The sequence below is a fragment of the Mastacembelus armatus genome, chromosome 21 (genome assembly GCF_900324485.2).
Source record: "Mastacembelus armatus chromosome 21, fMasArm1.2, whole genome shotgun sequence".
NCBI classification, from domain to species: Eukaryota; Metazoa; Chordata; class Actinopteri; order Synbranchiformes; family Mastacembelidae; genus Mastacembelus; species Mastacembelus armatus.
In genome coordinates, this window is record NC_046653.1 from 3,405,572 (window position 1) to 3,426,554 (window position 20,983).

The 20,983-nt window shown below is 39.3% G+C and overlaps 1 protein-coding gene across 1 annotated transcript in view; it reads left to right on the forward strand.

The window, feature by feature from the left end:
* Positions 1-20,983, forward strand: part of dpp10 (dipeptidyl peptidase like 10) — a 219,841-nt gene that overhangs the window by 143,237 nt on the left and 55,621 nt on the right. The window contains exons 4-5 of the mRNA XM_026295426.1: positions 7,223-7,317; positions 7,440-7,514. Coding sequence (XP_026151211.1) covers positions 7,223-7,317; positions 7,440-7,514 — 170 coding nt within the window. The remainder of the gene's footprint in view (positions 1-7,222; positions 7,318-7,439; positions 7,515-20,983) is intronic.

The window sequence follows — 20,983 nt, forward strand, 5'->3', positions numbered from 1 at the left end:
AGCCCCTCAGGTGCACATGGATCTCGGGCTGATCTGCAGGATAGCTGCTCAGGCGAGTGGGGACCTGGGGCTGCTCTGGAGGACGACCCTTCAGGCAAACCAGAATTTGGGGTGGTTCCAGAGGACGGCCCCTTCAATTCAATTCAATTCAATTCAATTTTATTTGTATAGCGCCAAATCACAATACAAATCATCTCAAGGCACTTTACAAAAACTAAAACTAAAAACCCAACAATTCCCTTATGAGCAAGCACTTGGCGACAGTGGAGAGGAAAAAACTCCCTTTAACGGAAGAAAAAAACCTCCAGCAGAACCGGGCTCAGTTTGGGCGGCCATCTGCCTCGACCGGTTGGGGTGAGTGGATAGAGCAGAGAGAAAAGAACAGCAACAATAAACAACAAATAGACACTGCAAGTTGGTGGGGCCAGTAACTGCACATCAGCGATAAACAGCTCCAGGACCAGGGACACCTGCAGAAGGTACAGAGAGAGAGAGAGAGAGAGAGAGAGGGAGGGAAAGAGCACAAACTAGGGGAGAGAGAGAGCACAAGGTTAGTAACATTCAATGGTGGAATATACATGAGGTGGGGAAGAGAAGGGGGGGGTTAGGGTAGGGGAGCTCAGTGCACCGATGGTCCTCGGGCAGTCTAGAGCTATAGCAGCATAACTAACTAAGGGATGGTTCAGGGTTGCCTGAAGCCAGCCCTAACTATATGCTTTGTCAAAGAGGAAGGTTTTAAGTCTAGCCTTAAAAGTACAGAGAGTGTCTGCCTCCTGAACCCAGGCTGAGAGCTGGTTCCACAGGAGAGGAGCTTGATAGCTAAAGGCTCTGCCTCCCATTCTGCTTTTGAGAACTCTGGGAACCACAAGTAGGCCTGCACCCTGAGAGCGAAGTGGTCTATTGGGATAATATGGTACTATGAGGTCTTTAAGGTATGAAGGAGCTTGATTATGAAGGGATTTGTATGTGAGAAGAAGGATTTTAAATTCTATTCTATATTTTACAGGGAGCCAATGAAGAGAAGCCAATATAGGAGAAATATGATCTCTCTTGCTAGTTCCTGTCAGGACTCTGGCTGCGGCATTCTGGATTAATTGGAGGCTTTTTATTAAGGTATTAGGACATCCAGATAGTAATGAGTTACAGTAATCTAACCTTGAGGAAACAAATGCATGGACTAGTTTTTCTGCATCATTTTGAGACAGGATGTTCCTAATTTTGGAAATGTTGCGCAGGTGAAAGAATGCAGTTCTAGAAATTTGTTTTATGTGTGAGTTAAAGGACATGTCCTGGTCAAAAATAACTCCAAGGTTTTTTACAGTAGTGCTGGAGGCCAGGGCTATGCCATCTAGAGTAGCTATAATTTTAGAAAAGTTATTTCTGAGATTTTTAGGCCCAAATATAATGACTTCTGTTTTCTCCGAGTTTAAAAGTAAAAAGTTACTGGTCATCCAGGCCTTTATGTCAGTTAGACAGGCTTGAAGTCTGGTTAACTGGTTTGTGTTAACAGGTTTAATAGATAGATATAACTGAGTGTCATCCGCATAGCAGTGGTAATTAATAGAGTGCTTCCTAATGATATATCCTAAAGGAAGCATGTACAGGGTGAACAGAATCGGTCCTAGCACAGAACCTTGTGGAACTCCATAACTAACTTTTGTTCGTGTGGAAGGTTCATCATGGACATGAACAAACTGGAATCTGTCCGATAAATAGGATTGGAACCACTTTAACGCTGTTCCTCTGATACCAATCACATGCTCCAGTCTCTGTAATAAGATGTTGTGGTCAATGGTGTCGAATGCTGCACTAAGGTCTAGGAGGACAAGTATCGAAACAAGTCCATTATCTGAGGCTAAGAGAAGATCGTTGGTAACTTTCAACAGTGCTGTTTCTGTACTATGATGTGCTCTAAATCCTGATTGGAAATCTTCAAATAGTTCATTCCTGTGTAAGTGGTCTGATAGCTGCTTAGCAACAGCTTTTTCTAGGATTTTAGAAATAAATGGCAGGTTGGATATTGGTCTATAATTAGCCAAGACTCCTGGATCAAGACTAGGCTTTTTGAGTAAAGGTTTGATTACTGCAGTCTTAAAGGCTTGTGGTACGTAGCCTGATACTAGAGATAAATTTACCAAGTCCAATAAAGATGAGTTCATTAATGGCAGGGTGCCTTTAAGCAGTCTAGTCGGGATGGGGTCCAAGAGACACGTTGATGATTTCGATGAAGCAACTACTGATGTAAATTCAGAGAGATCTATAGGAGAGAAGCAGTCTAAACATAACTGAGGTCCTACAGATGATTCAAGAGCTACTGTAGTAAAAGATTCATTTATTGCAGGTATAGGAAGCATCTGCTGAATTTTATCTCTAATAGTTGTGATTTTATTTGTAAAGAAACTCATAAATTCATCACTGCTGAGAGCTAAGGGAACACTGGGCTCAACGGAGCTGTGACTTTTTGTCAGCCTGGCTACAGTGCTGAAAAGAAACCTGGGATTGTTCTTATTTTCCTCTATTAGTGATGAATAGTATGCAGTTCTGGCTTTACGGAGAGCTTTTTTATATGTTAGTAGACTGTTTTTCCAGGCTAGAAAAATTTCCTCTAAGTTTGTGGAACGCCACTTCCTTTCCAGCCTTCGTGATGCCTGCTTTAAGGTACGAACATGTAAATTATACCATGGGGCTAGTCTTCTCTGAATCACTAACTTCTTTTTCAGAGGGGCTACAGAATCAAGCGTTTCACGCAGTGAGGTTACAGCGCTGTCAACAACATGATCAATTTGGTAGGGAGTAGGATTAAGGCAGCTGCCCTCCACTATGTTTATACTTGGCATAGATGCAAATAGAGATGGAATCATTTTCTTAAATTTATTAACAGCGTTGTCGGATAAACATCTGCTGTAGTGGAATTTTCTTCCAAACGCTGCATGATCCATCATTTTAAATTCGAAAGTTATTAAAGAATGATCTGACAAAACAGGATTTGGGGGAAAAATTATTAGATGTTCAATTTCGATGCCATAGGTCAGAACAAGATCAAGGGTGTGATTAAAACAGTGGGTGGGTTTATTAACGTTTTAAATGAAACCAATTGAATCTAATATAGAATTAAATGCAATGCTGAGGCTGTTATTTTCAACATCTACATGAATGTTAAAATCTCCCACTATAATGACTTTATCTGATCTAAGCACTAAATCAGACAGGAAGTCAGGGAATTCAGTTAAAAACTCTGAGTAAGGAACAGGTGGACGGTACAAAATGACAAGTAGAACTGGTTTTTGTGTTTTCCAGTTTGTATGTGAGAGACTAAGAGTGAGGCTCTCAAATGAGTTATAACTGTTCTGAGGATGAAAGTTTAATAAGTTTGAGTGGAAGATTGCAGCTACTCCTCCACCTCGACCTGTGCTTCGAGGAACATGATAATTTTTATGACTGAGGGGGGTTGATTCATTCAGACTGACATATTCATCCTGCTGTAACCAGGTTTCAGTAAGATAAAGTAGGTCAATTTGGTGATCAGTTATCAAATCATTTACTAACAGAGATTTAGATGAAAGGGACCTAATATTTAATAATCCACATTTGACAGTTCTGTTTTTCTGTTCAATAAGAGGAGTGGTTTTAATTTTTATTAAGTTCTTATGAATAACTCCTCTTCTGTTAACTTCTGATTTATTTGATTTGTATGTTCGAGGGGCAGACACAGTCTCTATGTGGTTTGAGGGGGGCGGCGGCTCTAAGGAAACTACAGAGAGGCGTTTTAGACTGAGTCTCTGCGTCCCGGTCCCCAATCTGGATTGTCAGGCTTTAGGTCGGCTAATAAACTCGGCCAAATTTCTAGAGATGAGAGCTGCACCATTCAAAGTGGGATGGATGCCATCTCTCGCTATCAGACCGGGTTTTCCCCAGAAAGTGGCCCAATTGTCTATGAAGCCCACATCGTTTGCTGGACACCACCTAGACAGCCAGCGACGGAACGACGACATGCGGCTAAACATGTCATCGCTGGTCAGATTGGGGAGGGGTCCAGAGAAAACTACGGAGTCCGACATTAATTTGGCAAAGTTACACACCGACTCAACATTAATTTTAGTGACCTCCGATTGGCGTAATCGGGTGTCATTGCTGCCGACGTGAATAATAATTTCCCCATATTTACGATTAGCCTTAGCCAGCAGCTTCAGATTTGACTCGATGTCGCCCGCTCTGGCCCCAGGAATACATTTGACTATGGTCGCTGGTGTCTCTATTTTCACGTTCCTGACTATGGAATCGCCAATTATCAGAGTCGGTTTCTCAGCGGGTGTGTCGCTGAGCGGGGAAAATCTATTAGAAACGTGAACAGGCAGGTGATGAGCCGTGGGCTTCTGCTTAGGAGTACGTTTCCGTCGGACCGTCACCCAGGCTAATTCTCCGGGCTGCTCCGGAGCTGCCCTTGGACCGCTTGGGTGGAACAAAATCCAGGGCTGCTTTGGAGGAGGGCTCCTCATAACAGCTGAGGCGTGGGGCCGCTCTGGAGGATAGCCCCTTGAGAGAACTGGAGATAGGGAATTTACTGTAATTTTTAATGGTCATAACTCTGACTTGGAGACTCTTTGTTGTGGTGTTCTACAAGGTTATCTAGGGCCACTTTTATTTTCTGTTTTTACAAATGATTTGCCTTTTATCTTGGAACATGCCACAATTGCTCTATATGCAGATTATTCCACCATTTACACTTCTCTACAAACGTCAGTTGAACTGAGCAGTGTCATGACACATGTCTTAGTTTCCTGTTTTGGACTTTGGTTTCTACTTCCTGTATTGCCTGTGTTAGTCTCCGGTAGTTTTAGTTAATCCCTTTTGATTTATTTTACCTGTGACTCTCTTGTTCTCTGGGTTTTCTCCACCTCATGTTCTCTCTCCTCATTGTGTGTGTAGGCTATGTGTTTCTCCTAGGCAATGAGGTCATTAGTCACACCTGATCCTAGTTAGGAATCAGGAAAGGAACTATATATACCTGCTCTTCACTTCACCTCTTTGCCGGATTGCCCTGAATACTTTGTACTGAATACTGCGCACTACGCACACTCAGAATTTTGAGAATTTTGACTTTGAAGACTGTGTGTATTCGACCAGACTGTGCTACTGACTGTGTTACAATTGGACTGCCGTAACCTCTGTGTTCTTGCCGATATGGGCTGTTTTCCATGTGACGGTACTGTTCACTGTTCCTTGATCCCTGAGTTTGGTGTCTCAGGATCCTGCCTTTGTCAAACATAGTCTCTCCCAGTTCCTGTGCACCATGTCTCTGGACTCTGGTGCTTCCCCTGGCTCCTGCCTTCCTTGTTTCCCTTAGCTCCAGTTTCTCTGAGTAGGTCACACTCCCGAGTTTCCTGGTTTTCTCCTGCGCCTACCTGAGTTGAGTTTTGCCTTTTGTGTGTTCAAATAAAGTCTTTGATTGCTACCTTGTGTCCAGTTAAAAGTTGTCACTTACCCGAAATGTTACAAGCAGAATCTTAAAAGAAGAGCTGAAATTAGTTGAACTTTGGATTAAGGAAAGGAAGATTAATTAATGCCGGTAAGAATAAATGTATGGTGTTGGGATCAAAATATTAATTAAAAGTCCCTCCTACACTGAACCTGAATGTGGGAGGTATTGTTATTGGAGAGGTGACTAAGGCAAAGCTACTTGGTGTTACTCTTTACAGTACATTTTCATGGAATAGCCTAATTATTTAAATATCAATAAAATGGGAAGAAGTATGTCTGTATTAAAGCACTGTAGAAAATGTATAGCAAATTGAGTGATGAAAAATGATTAGTTCAGTAATTTAGTCTAATACACTAATTTAAATAAAACTTCAAGTTGCACAAAATAAAGTAGCTCGTATAGTCTTAAACTGCCTGTACAGAACAAGCATCAGAGAAATGAACAATCAGCTGGTCTGGTTGAATAGAAAAAGTAGGATTCATTGTTCTTTAATTAATTTTATACAAAATACAAGTTTTTCTAAAATGCCAGCGTCAAATCAAATCTTTTTTGTGACGTGCATCAGTATTATACCAGGCAGTCAGCAGAGAGGCGTCTTCAGTTACCTTCTTGTAGAACTGGTCAAATACAGAGGACACTGCAGTATAGAACTATGGTGGCATGGAATCCACTTCCACATTTCTTGATAACAGGAATAAATATGACATGTTTTCATAAAAGGTTAAGACTTTTTAGCATTACAAATGAATAATTGTAATGAATATATATAGAATTGTTTGCAAAGTTGAGCTGTTATATAATTATGGATGCTAGTAGTAACAGCCAAAAAGAAAATGTAGAGCTCAAACTATTTTATGTTTTTATTTTTGTTATTTTTTAGTTCTGTTGTATTGAGTGTGAATGCTGTGTTGTACATCCTTTTGTCTGAAATGTGAAACATGTATGTGTAAGTGTTACTTGCAAATGAAATTTTAAGACCCCAGGAAGAATAGCGACTGAGTAATTAGGGGCTAATGGGGATCTAAATAAACAAACAAACATGCTACAATAATATGCATGTTTAAAATGAACATGCTCAAAATAAACACAATGTGTAATAAGCATGGACATATTTGCCACTCTCTTTTTCCTACTCTCTGCTGCTCTCCAATAGTTTAACCTGTCTCCTTGTGTGGATATGTAAACTTGCATTCACACATTTGTGAATGCTGTTGTGTTGACACAAAGGTATTGTTGTTCATGACAATTCCCCATTCCATGACATTTGAGGTGGGCTATGCTTCTGAATGTTTGGCTCAGACACAAAACAAATTAGCAAACGCAGTCACATCCATCCAATGCAGCTTCGTACAAAAGCTGTTCTACTGACTGTGCCACGCTATTCTCTTGACATCAATACAGAAGATGCTGTGTTACCTAGAAATGAAAAATGTAGGCCTTCCTTTTATGTTTCTTTGGCAGAAAAAATCTCACTGTTAAATGTCACTGTTAATCACATTACATTTTTCAAATGTGAATTTGTTTGACAGTCAGCTGCATGGTTATTAATTTAAGGGAACAATAAGGCTGTGAACATATTTGTGCTTTAAAGGCATATTTTCAATTCAGAATGAATGCTTTGAACTGTTTTTAACTTTAATTTTTTCTTTTAGGACATAAAGATTGTTTTTCATGACAGCTTTCAATATTTTAAGTACTTCATACCTGTGTTTTTTTCTTTGTTCCCTCTCCTATTATACACAGATTCTGAGATCATCTACAGGAACAGTGATGGCCATGTCATCAAATTCAACATTCTCACAAATGAAACAGAGATTATCCTGACAAACACAACATTTGTAAGTAGAAATTAGCTTGCATACAGTGTATGTATTATATTATTAGTATGTATCATAGTATAGTATATGTATTTATCTATATTTATCTTTATGCCTTTTTCTTTCTATTTAATTTCCACTAGATAAATTTTAACGTGGCCAAGTACTCTGTCTCCCCTGACCTGAAATATGTCCTCTTTGCTTATGATGTGAAACAGGTAAGTTCTTTGACAGCACTTGTACAGTGAATGTTTTTGCAATGGAAAACAGGCTAATCTAATTTTATATTTTTTTTACTATGTCATATTGAGATTTTCCACTCTCATTTTTGCTAACACATTCCTTAAAAAATGTACTCACACAAAGTCACAAAGATTACAGAAGCAACAGAAAGGTAATAGCAAGAAGTCCATCAGTAGCCCTTTTGCAGACATCTGAATCAGTGGGCCTAAAGAGATTGACAACTGTTGGAAAAGTTACTTACAGTATCCAATTAGAGCATTGTAGGTGAGATTAATAATGGCAATATTTGTATTTTCCTGCAGAACCAGAATCCAAAAATAATGGGTAAAAAAAATGGTAACGTGTGGGTGAGATGATGTGGCTAAACAGGATGTTGTAGGTTGACAGAAACATATACTGAAATGTGCTCTGCTGACTGAAAACTTTCATTGACAGTCATGCAGTTAATGTAGAATGATGTTAGACTGAATAACAAAGACAAAACAGTGGGAGGTTTTATCTGGTTACATCAGCATATCCAGTTGGATTTAGTGTTTTCAAATATGTGCTATACCATACTTACTTTTGGCAGAAGTAGTGGTCTGAAATGATTTGAATTGCCTTTTAAAACCCATGTCTGTCAAACTATATAAAGCACATCCTCTGCCAGCCCTCTGCTGTACTTCATCATATTGTATTGTTGTGAAAAGGACTTCACACTCACTTACACCCAAAGAGGAATGAGATTTGAGACCCAGCAAAGCATTTAATTTTGTATCAAAAGTAGCCTTTCTCCTGCTACTCACGTCATGTATTTTACTTGGTTGTAAGAAGAGACATCCCAGGGCTATAAAGACAAACTCATGCTGAAATACGTCATAAGGGTTGAACAAATCTCTGGTGCTTAAGAAATGTCAGCAATTGCTGAGGTTAAGGGGGGACACTGCCCCACAGCCACAGCCTGTGTTCAACTGGTAGGTCCCATTCATTCATTAATAGAAGAGAAGGGCTTGCTTGAACCATAATTACTAGTCTTCCATCCGAAAAGAAGAAGAAGAATACTTTATTAATCCCCAAGGGGAAATTCAATTGTTACAGCAGTTATTCTTCTTTTTTTGGGAGGAGGGGGTGGAGATTGTGTGTGAGGGTGTGTGTGTGTGTGTGTGTGTGTGTGTGTGTGTGTGTGTGCGTGTGCGTGGGTGTGTGCATTATTGTTTATATTGTGGAAATATAGAGTCTTATGGCCGTGGACACAAAAGACTTCCTGAATCTCTCAGTCTTGGCTTTCGGAGGAATTAATCTGTGGGTGGGCAGGATTATCCAGTATGGAGTTGAGGATGTCCACTATCCTCCTCTTTGCCACAGCCTCCAGACTGTCCACTTCCAGTCCAACAACAGATTTTTCCTTCCTAATCAACCTGTCTGTTGGCTTCACCAGCCTTGATGCCACCTCCCCAGCACACAACTGCAAAGAACAGTGCACTCGCTACTACAGACTGATAGAACATCTTCAGTAGCTTGTTGCACACACCAAAGGAACAAAGTCTCCTGAGGAAGAACAGTCTGCTCTGTCTTTTCGTGAAGAGTGCATCTGTATTGTTTGACCAGTCCAGTTTGTTGTTAATGTGGACTCCAAGATATTTGTAGGTGTCCACAATCTCTACGTCCTCTCCAAGGATGGAGACAGGGACTGGGGTCTTTCTGCTCCTCCTAAAGTCCACCACCAGTTCTCTGGTTTTCTTGATATTACACTTTAGACAGTGGTTGTAACACCAATCAACAAAGCTTTTTATCAAGTGTCTGTATTCCTCATCCTTATTATTATTGATGCATCCAATGATTGAGGAGTCATCAGAGAACTTATGGAGATGACAGGTTCCTGAGTTGTAGCGGAAGTCTGAGGTGTAGAGTGTAAACAAGAATGGTGCCAGTACAGTTCCTTGAGGTGCACCGGTGCTGCTCATCACCACATCAGATATGCAGCCATCTAAGCGAACAAACTGTGGCTGCCCAGTGAGGTAGTCTGTGATCCACTCCACCATGTCTGCGGGAACTTCCATATCCTGCATCTTTGCACTTAGCAGGTGGGGGTGAATAATATTGAAAGCACTTGAAAAGTCAAAGAACATGACTCTCACAGTGTTGCCCTGCTTCTCCAGAAGGGAGTGTGCTCTGTGCATTAAGAAGATGATGGCATCTTCCACTCTGATGTGTTCGTGATATGCAAACTTCAGGGGGTCAAGAAATTCACACTTGAGATTTCAGGTGTTTCAGGACCAGTCTCTCAAACACTGTCATGACATGTGATGTTAGCACTACTGGTCTGAAGTCACTAAGGGTATTGGGATGGCCTCTTGAAGGCCAGTACCCAGAAGAGGTTAAAGAGTTGCTGAAAAACCTCTGCAATCTATCCAGTACACACCTTACGTACTCTGGGGCTGTTCTGTGGCAAAGGCTGGGCCTGTGAATTGTGTTGATGAGGAGTCAGATGGTAAGGGCAGGGGAGGAGATATGAGGGGAGGGGAGGTGAGGTATACTTCAATGTTGTATGGCTGCTGATAGAGGAGATGGCATCAGTTGGCAATGGGGAGGCAGCATTGGCAGAGTTGTTGGGTGGAGGGATGTGAAGGGACCCCAAGGCATCAGCTAAGGTGGTGTAGGGAAGAGGGATGGTGTGTGAGGACACTGGGTCAGAGTAAGAAGCAGAGGTGGTGTCAAATCTATTGAAGAATAGATTAAGTTCATTAGCAAACTATGAGTCTCCTTCCACAGCAGTTTGTGACTTCTTATAGCCAGTCATTACTTTCATCCCATTCCACACCTCTTTGATATTTTTCTGTCTCAGCTTGTGCTCTACTCTGTCTCTATAGAGCTGCTTTGCCTCCCTCAGCTTCCTCTTTAGTTTGTTCTCCACAGCCCCGAGTTCCTCCGTCTCTTGCCATAAACGCCCTCTCCTTCTTGCTGAGGAGGCATTTAATGTCCTTATTTATCCATGGCTTAATATTTGGGAAACAACAAACTTTTTTGGATGGAACAACATTGTCCTCACAGAAGTGGATGTAAGCTGTGATACAGTGAGAGATGCCTTCGATGTCCTCACCATGAGCATCCATGAAAAGGTCCCAGTTTGTAACCCTGAGGCACTCCTGCAGGGCCTCCTCAGCTTTCTTTGACTAAACCTTTACATACCTCTTGGTAGCAGACTGTTGTGTTACTACGGGCTTGTATGTTGGTACTAGATATATTAAATTGTGGTCTGATCCACAAAATCAGGGCATAAAGGGGGAGGGCATAAAGGAGGTCAAGAATCTTAATTTCACGTGTTGCACAGTCCACATACTGTTTATAGTTGGTCAGAGTTCCTGAAATAATGACATGGTTAAAATCCCCATTAAGTCAGTCAACAGCTCAATTTCTGGAGTGCAGATGCAGTCCTTCACTGTTACATGTCCAGGGTTGCACCATTTGGAGTTAACAAAAACAGCGAGACCACTTCCTTTATTCTTGCCACTTTGTTTCCCTCTGTCCGCTCGCACTAGTGAGAACCTAGGCAGTTCAAGCGAGCTGTCTGGTACATTTTCATTCAGCCTGGTCTCGGTGAAGCAAAGCTTACCAAGCTAGAAAGAAAGAAAGAAAGAAAAAGTAGATGTAAATGAGATATAAATTGGCCCCTTCACTGTGGAACTACTGGGAGGATTAGTGACAGGGTGATTATTGTCTACCCCGCCCCCTTTTTTGCAAATGGCCGAAAAACACATAGCTAAATTAAACTAGCTGTTGTTCTTACATTTTAAGAGTTATTTTGACGGCCTTGGTGCCGATTGAAGCAAAAGCGTCCCAGTTTTCTATCGGCGCGCTGTAAATGTGAAACATGACTCCCCTCCCCCTCTAGCGTCGAGCGCTGCCTGCCCAGTGTTGTCATGGCTACATTTACAGTAGGAGTGGGGGCTGCGTTAAAGCCCACTGTTGCGTCATCTGGCACGACATGCGATATGTTGATTTTTAGGCCTCATCATTGGCTACAAGATGCGTCTGTCACCATTTACAAACAATTTGACTGGGTAATTCTCCTGTCAATCGAAGTTAGAATATTCCCCCTGACTGGGATTTTCTCTGAGGATGTGAATTCTATTGGCTTTACCGTTAGTTACGCTGTGAAACGTAACAACCAGTTTGATTGAGGCCTCATGTGATTCACAGAAGCTTGCTATGTCAAACTTTATTGAATAAACTGACAAAACAGCCGTAAAACGAAGCGGTTTACGGCTTATTATGAGGAGGACGATGGATTTATGGATTTACTGTACAATATTACGTCTTTTTGGACTAAAACATGGGTGCACTTTGTTCTATGGATTCTAACGAACAAAACGATATGCGGCACTCCATGTTTGACTACACATATGAAGTTACACGAGAGAAAGGTAAGGAACAGCGTATTGTACTGTATTTGTACTTTTGTTTAAATATTAAGAAACTGTAGTCGCTGTGATTATTCAATCCAAAATTGCTTTATGTCATTTGAATCGTGAGACTTTAAGGTTTTATTAGACATAAAATTTTTTAGACTGTATACACATTTTCCGACGATCTTTTGAGGCATATCTGGACATACAAAAATCGGAGCGGATCCGCTCTGGGGTAAGACTAACAGGTTAATCAAATAATCTGATTTTCATATTTGGATGAAGGGTTATACTTTTGGAACCATATAACCAATAGCCAAAAGCTCAGTTTATTTTTAGCACAAATATTTTTTAAGGAAGATGTTACATATATACTCTTGGTCTGTAATAAATTCAAGTTGATTTAATTCTCCCTGAGAAGAAATTTCATATCACTGCAACTGAAATGTGTTTATTAGGTGTTCTGAAATGTAGAGCCCACTGAACTTATATGCTTGATGAATTGAAGTAATTCGGTAAAGCCAGCTGTTTAGCCAGCTGTTTCGTTATATTGACAAAAACTGCACTGTACAGAGAAGGCACCTTATCAGATGAATTAGGAATATTTGGCTGAAATTCCTTGCCAGCATAATGACTTCATCATGGTTTTGACTGCTGGTCAAAGAGAAGCCCTTGCAGACATATTTATAAAAAGACATATAACATCTTTTATCACATAGTTTTGTTCAGATTTGTCAAACAAAAACATTTTTAGGGTTTGCAGGGCTGTCATTGTCACTGCAATATCAAACAACTTTTGTCTTCAGTGATTTTAATAAACTGATTTACATGCAGAAATGATTGTTTCACCACTTGTCATGTGCCTGACTTGAGATTTTGGTTGGACTTGAAAATTACAATTACATTTTGCTTCTAGAGTACATTAGCCTACATGTATTGTACAGTAAAATGCAGTTGTCTGTATACCCTGTAGACTGAAAGTGTAATTATCCTGTAATTATCCAGCAAGCTGTGAAAAAACAACCTTCAGCTTGACACCAGCATGATGAAGACAAATCACAGTAGTTCAACGGAAAATAAATTACTTTTCTAATAGGTGCATCTGTGGTGTACTGAATGGCATAAAGCATTCAATGCTTTGTGTCCAGTTCAGCATTTTACTAGAACTATGGGGGTACTATGGGAGTTATTTTATTCCCCAGAATATTATATTATTTTTGATTCAGATTTCTGGTTTCTTTCTTCTTCTTTTTTTTTTTGTTAAGTTATGGAGACATAACATTGCATCATTGTTTAAGCATGTATTACTGATTTTATATAAAAATAATTATTATTTATTTTATATATCATAACTCAAATTTAACTGGTTTGTGTTATCTTTGCTATATATATATATATATATATATATATATATATATACACACAAAAGTGTTGGCCCCCTTCCTGATTTCTTTTTTTTTCTTTTCTTTTTTTTTTGCATGTTTGTCACACTTTGTTTCAGATCATCAAACAAATTTAAATATTTATTAAAGATTTATTAAAGAAACACAAGTAAACACATCATGCAGTTTTTAAATGAAAGTTTTTATTATTAAGGGAAAACAAATTTTTTTTGACTAGGCCACTCCAAACTTCATTTTGTTTTTCTTCAGCCATTCAGAGGTGGACTTGCTGGTGTGTTTTGGATCATTTTTCTACTGTAGAAAACCAAGTTCACTTCAGCTTGAGGTCACGAACAGATGGCCGGACATTCTCCTTCAGGACTTTTTGGTAGACAGCAGAATTCATGGTTCCATTTATCTCAGCAAGTCTTTCAGGTCCTGAAGCAGCAAAACAGCCCCAGACCATCACACTACCACCACCATATTTTACTGTTGGTATGATGTTCTTTTTCTGAAATGCAGTGTTACTTTTACACCAGATGTAATGGGACACACACCTTCCAAAAAGTTAAACTTTTGTCTGGTCAGTCCACAGAGTATTTTCCCAAAAGTCTTGGGGATCATCAAGATGTTTTCTGGCAAAACTGAGACTAGCCTTTATGTTCTTTTTGCTCAGCAGCGGTTTTTCGTCTTAGAACTTTGCCATGCAGACCATTTTTGCCCAGTCTCTTTCTTATGGTGGAGTCATGAGCAGTGACCTTAACTGAGGCAAGTGAGGCCTGCAATTCTTTGGATGTTGTTGTGGGGTCTTTTGTGGCCTCTTGGATGAGTCGTCGCTGCGCTCTTGGGGTAATTTTGGTCGGCCAGCCACTCCTGGGAAGGTTCTCCACTGTTCCATGTTGCCATTTGTAGATAATGTCTCTCACTGTGGTTCGCTGCAGTCCCAAAGCTTTAGAAATGGCTTTGTAACCTTTTCCAGACTGACAGATATCAATTACTTTCTTTCTCATTTGTTTTTGAATTTCTTTGGATCTCGGCATGACGTCTAGCTTTTGAGGATCTTTTGGTGTACTTCACTTTGTCAGGCAGGTCCTATTTAAGTTGTTTCTTGATTGCGAACAGGTGATGCAGTAATCAGGCCTGGCTGTGGCTAGAGGAATTGAACTCAGGTGTGATAAACCACAGTTAAGTTATGTTTTAACTGGGGGGCAAATACTTTTTCACACAAGGCTTTTGGATTTTGTTTTCCCTTAATAAAAAAAACCTTTCATTTAAAAACTGCATGATGTGTTTACTTGTGTTATCTTTGACTAATATTTCAATTTGCTTGATTTTTCACACCACTGTATAACAAGATGATATTCCCTCAGGTTAAGAGAGCTAAGATAACACAAACCAGTTAATTTGAGTTATGATGCTGGGGTGGAGTTTATCCCAAGTGGTGTTTGCAGCCCACATTGGGATGTGGCATAAGCATTCCAGGCTGCTGCTCCTTGAGTGCTAAATGGCTTGAGGGGCCAAAGGTGTCAGGATCAATGTTCTAGTTAATCAACCATGCAGGAGCTAAATAGTCCTTATCTTAAAACTAGGTTTTTACAGGTCACTCTGAGTCAGAAGGTAGGTGTGGTTTTTGATTAAACTTGACAGGACATCATGTCATTGCTTCTATTTTGGGCAAAACAATGTTGAACTCATTCACATAATGTAATTGTTTTTGTGCACAGCCAGATCAAATGTGTCCTTACAATATAGTGTGATTGGGTTGATTGAGCAGTGGAGGTAAAGCATCACCTGCAATGCAGGAGGCCTGATAAGGCTTTCAGACCTGCTGAACCTCATAGGCTCCTGTGATGTCAACAGTAAGTGCACAAAGGTGCAAGCGCTCCTGCTCCAAATGAAGAATAGGACAGTACTTCATATAATTGTGTTACTTGGAGGTATGAACAGATTATGACACAATAGGCCCCTGGGCACAGTCATGTAAAAAAACCCAGCCACCTACATAAATGCTAGTGATGGGAAGTTCAGCTCTTTTGGCTCAGCTCCTAAATGGCTCTTTATTTAGTATAATTTGGAGCCTGATATTTTAGCCTAAGTTAGATAAAATGAATGATTTGTGTGTTGATAAGCCCTTTTGCATTCAGTGTTTTTATGAGATGCCTTATAATTGCCATATTTTATGCATTTGTCCTTACGTGTGATTGGCCGCATGGCGTGCCCATCAAAACAAAGTTCTGTCCCAGTCCTCATGTATGAGCAGAGCTGAGCCACTGAGATAAGTGAGCTGAGCAGTGAAAGGAAAAGGGAGGGGAGCCAGCTCTCACTCGACACCAGTTGGCTCTTCTGATTCACTACAAACCATCAGCTCTTAGAGCAGGCTCGCTTGCGAACGACACATCTCTAATAGATGCATTACGGCACTTTTGCATATCTTGTTGGTTGTATTGCTTCTCCTTGCAGTTGTTACCATGTCTATACCAATATTTTTTGCTTCTTGGATGATGCAAATGTTTGTTTACATACACAGGCAGCAGGTATGGAGTGATATTAGCATTAGAGTTGTCCTTAAGGCCACCTGATGAATCTAAGCCCAATAGTCACCCTCTTTTAGCTATTTTTGGTCTCCGCCAGCACCTGAAGGTTTGTCTTGCTGCAGCTGAAAGCAAGCAAGTGATGGTTCCCTTTCACATAACCACATTGTTCTTACATTGCAATTTTGCTAATTGGTATTATAAAAATGTCAAGTTAATCTGTTCTGTTAAATGGAAATGGTTGAGAGTCACCATCTTGTTATGTCATTGCAGTTTTAACACTGTTTTTTCTTCTTGAGGGAAGTATGCAGAGTTTAGCTGCTCTGTGAAAGAATAAAAATCACAAAGGTATGTGAAAACCATATTAACTACTTTGTGGAACTGGGGCATGTTTAGCAGATCCAGCTTACACACAATTTAATGCTTGAGAGTTTATTTCAGGGCCCTGGTAAGACCTGATCAAAGATCACCAAATGGAAATGACACATATCCATTTTTATTATACTTTCAGCATCACTGAGAAAAATATAAATAAAATAAACATGAAGCAGTGACACAAATACAGCCTAAAATAAACAGGCAGTGAGGATAGTTGGTCAACTTTTCCTAGAGTTTGATATCTGTGTAAAAGATTTCACAGGTCTACATACATGATAAAGAACTCATTTACTGTGTATCAAATGCCCAAATTTTTACATCCACTTAAAGACTGATGCTGACTATTACCCCAGACACTGTACATAAGAAGTGTTTTGGTTTGGTGGATGGAGCTTTGGTCATAAGCAGCGCCAGCATGCGCATATCAGCAGACAAGTAAGAGAAGTCTGGTTAGATGTGAATAAGCTACACCCACATGTCTGTGTTATTTTCAATTCTGTAATTTGACTTAGAAACAGATTTTGAGATATAACATTGGTCGAGTTTCCCTTCTGGTGGAGTTTCCCCTTCAGTGGTCCAATGAACTAGAGCCCGACCGATATGGGTTTTTTGGGGCCGATACCGGTATTATGAAGTAAAAAAAAATCTGATATCGATATATCGGCCGATATTATATATGTGTATATTATAGTACAGTACGAGTCAGAAGTTTGGATACACTTGGACAGGCAATGGCATTTCAATTCATGTGTCCAAACTTTTGACTGGTACTGTATATAGAATACAGTATACATAAACAGAATATATATACATAAATGTATTTTGAACGCACATTAAAAAAATGTTAATATCTGCGACATATTTTCCGATACCGATATATCTGCGATAGGCTGATAAAATTGGCAAAACAATATATCGGTCGGGCTCTATAATGAACATACTGTAAGTCTCTAATGTTAGGGTTCTGTGCTTTGAACATCCAAATATTCATCACTATGAACTTTTTTGTGGGATAAATTGTTGAGATGTCAAACTTCTTAAACTGACAAAAAATAATAGTACAATAGTAACTCCACTATCTGGATTTAGCAAAGCAGATTAGCAGTATATGAAAGCTTTTTATATATAATTTTTTAGGAAACATAAATGGTAACAGCATGGTGATGCACTTATGGCTCACAACTACAATGTACATACCTAGTACTATATACAAGGTAGTACTCCTCCAAGCCATAGCCATCTGAATGTTTTCGGTACCCCAAAAATTCCCATACTTCAGACTTCGTCTTTTTCGACGCGGGAAACGTTTTGAGGGATTCACCTCCTTTGGCCATCCTACACACAGGTGACTATGACTGCTGGCATCAACCAACCGGGAGAGGGGTCGTGTGAGACGTTACGCTTTGCTGCACACAACCTGAGAGATTCCTGCAGTTTGACTGCGTGTAAAAAACTGTGCATACCGTAGAAATGGTATAATGGAAGATTTTAGTCGTTTTGAAACCATGACTTTTCCAAAACGCGGTTTACCCCGGAAACCGGTAATTGGCCCATGCCTACTCTGTTGTGGCTTGATTTAAAGTAATGCATTTCGACACGTACCTGTGATCACCCTAATGTTTAACATATAAAGGCAAATCCTTTTATCAGTTATGTGTCAAAACCTTGGCACTGCACAGTAATGGGGAATTGGTATATGAAGTCATGTCTAGTCATCATGTATTAAACAATTTTCTGTTGCCTCCAAATGGTGCACATTCTGTGCAATTAATCCCAGACTTTGATCTATGAATTGTACCATGACGTTTGTGCTCATAGTTAATGGTAACATAATGAATGATTAAAAGAATAACAAAAGGACCTGGATCTGCTCTAAAATTAGTAAATGAGTTTCCCCCTAATCATACACATATACACTTTGATCCCATGCATGCTTAGAACTTGACAAGTTCTGTATTTCCGCCTTTGTAATTGGAGTTAATATAATAGGTTTTAACTGTTTTATGGATCTTCCCTTATGTGAGTGAAGGAGTCTTCTGTTACAAGGTGTTGAGAAAGCACTTGTAGCTTCATCTATCTGTAGGATTATCTGACAACATCTGTATGTGAGAGTGATTAAGCTTGATAAAAGCTCATAATCTCTTGGATTTCTCTTTGTCACTGCCGACAACAGACGTGTTTTTCAAGCCAGTAGACTTCTCACATCTTGTAATGTGCTTGTAGTGCAAATCAGTGTAGCTTAGTGATGTTCCCCATATATTTTAAAGTGTTTTATGTCGTCTTAGGACATCTTTCTGCAGAGGTAGCAAAAGTACTCACATTCTATACTTATGTAAAAGTACAGATACTTGTATAAAAAAAGACTCTGGTAAAAGTAGAAGTACTGACTCAACACCTTTACTCAAGTAAAAGTAATAAGGTACAGGGTCTGAAATGTACTTAAGTAAAGTAAAAAGTAAAAATGTTTTTTTGCCATCAATGATACACAATACATCTTTTGATAACTCCACAAAACTAAAAAGTTCGACACAAAAAAAGGAAATTCCTCTTCTTTTGTTAACAACCTGCACAGTGCTGGTACAGGAAACAAAACACATTCACCATGAATCACTCTTGAACAGTTCTTCTAAATACGACCATGGATGGGGAACGCCTTGCTTTTCCGAATCTGCTGCATTGTCGTCTGACTCGCCAACACTCCCTGATCCCTTTCTTCCTCCATGTCGCACTGCAAGTTTTCTCTCTATCATAAACTGTACACTCACTGGATTTCCCTTGTTAGTTATGTCTTTTACGTCGTGTTGTCATCCGTGGAGGTTGATAAAGTAACAAGCCTGTTTCGATAATGTAAGGAGTAGAAAGTATGGATATTTGTGTTTAAATGTAGGGAATAAAAGTAAAAAGTCGTCAGAAAAATAAATACCTGAAAAAGATACCTGAAAAATCTACATAAGTATGGTAATTTAGTATTTGTAATTCGTTACTTCCCACCTCTGTCTTTCTGATATTACTGACCAAATTTGAATCTGGTGGGAGACATTTCTTACATATACTGCCCTGTCTTAATATGCATATTTTCTGTTTCTTTTTTAATAAACATGAAGAAAAATAGATTGTATACTTGCATTTGTATTGAATTTTTCTGCTACACTGGCACAAGAGTTCTGCCTGTTTCTGAAAAAACCATTGTCCTCCAAATTTGCCTTTGGAGAGTATAGAATAATTCCAGTGCAGTTGTCTTAAAACTCATTTACTGTACTCCATCTTTTTTGAGATGAGTTCACTCCATTGCTGTACCTCAAACCTGAAATGTCGATGAAAGAACGAATAAGCTAAGTGGGGAATCACAGATGTACTGCCAGAAATAGAGGGAAAACGAGACAAAGAATTTCTGCTGGCTCAATTGAGCGCACCCTGTAGAAGCAGGCACATATCCTACTGATGTATAATTTTATGGGAGGAAAAACTGCCTGCATCTTAGAACAGTATATCTTTATTCTGTTTGTCTGTAAATACATTTGAAATGAGTCTGTCTGAATGGTAACTGCTACAGTGAATGATGATATTCACTATTGACTATGTATATGTAACAATAACATTCTCCAATCATGCCAACAAAGTACAAACACCATGTTTTGTGATTTTTGTTGTTAAAGTATAACACGTGTTCCTAATGGTGGCATTTGGATACTCTTGGGCACGTTTATTGTACTCTGACTGTACAGTACGTGCAGAATATTGTAAGCCATACAGTATAAACAAAGGGAGGAGGGAGAGCTGTAAAAATAAAGTCAACACAGCAAATGAAATTCAAAATCACATGGAAATAAAACAACAAAAAACTGTCTTTTTATTCAGCAATGTTTTCAATCACAAAGCATCTGTCATCCAACTGTGAATATACAACTGCTCTTTATCTTACAAAGGCTGGAACAATATGATAAGATGTAGTGTGAGATCATAGAACTACATTGTCAGAGATTATTCAAGCCAACCTTATCCCTTTTAGAATTTCTGGTTGCATTAGGCCATTACAAGCAATGATTCAAATCAATAAGCAGGACTGTGTTATTTGAATATGGGATTTAGAAGATGAATGTGATGGAGTACCATGGATTGTCAGGTATTTAAAATGCACATTTCCACATGACATTTTATCTGCAAAGTAAACCTCAAATCAGAGAATGTGATGCGCTATATTCAAGTATCCTGAACCACACTGAAATAGTAGTCTTATACCTCCAAAATGACATGATTTATCTAATAAGAAAAATATTCCTGTTTAGCAGCAACTCACATGACACCTGACTGAAGTAGACATGCACCTAACCTATACCTGCAGTAGGAGAAAATACCTATTAAAATGTGCAGATATTAATTATCACTTGACAGAGTCACATTAGTGACACACAGACCTTTTCATCTGACTTTGGCTGTTCAGATTATTAGAAGACTACATGTACCTGAAGAACATCAGGCCAGTGAGCTTCATTTCTATCATCTTCATCTGTTGTGGAGGCAAAATTGTACCTAACTGTAGCCTATATGATATGATTTATTTGGTGCTTTGAATTCTGGAGAAGGTAGCTTGTGCTAAGACATTAACTTAAAGAGTAAAGTCTGTGTCAAGGGAATAAAGTCAAGTGCCTCTGCATCTTTGCAGGTTTTTTTTGTTCATAAATGCCTTAAGTTTACTACAACTTGTAACAAAATAAAAAAAAATTAGAAGGTAAAAGAGGCATTTCTCTGCAACTACAACTATGAATAA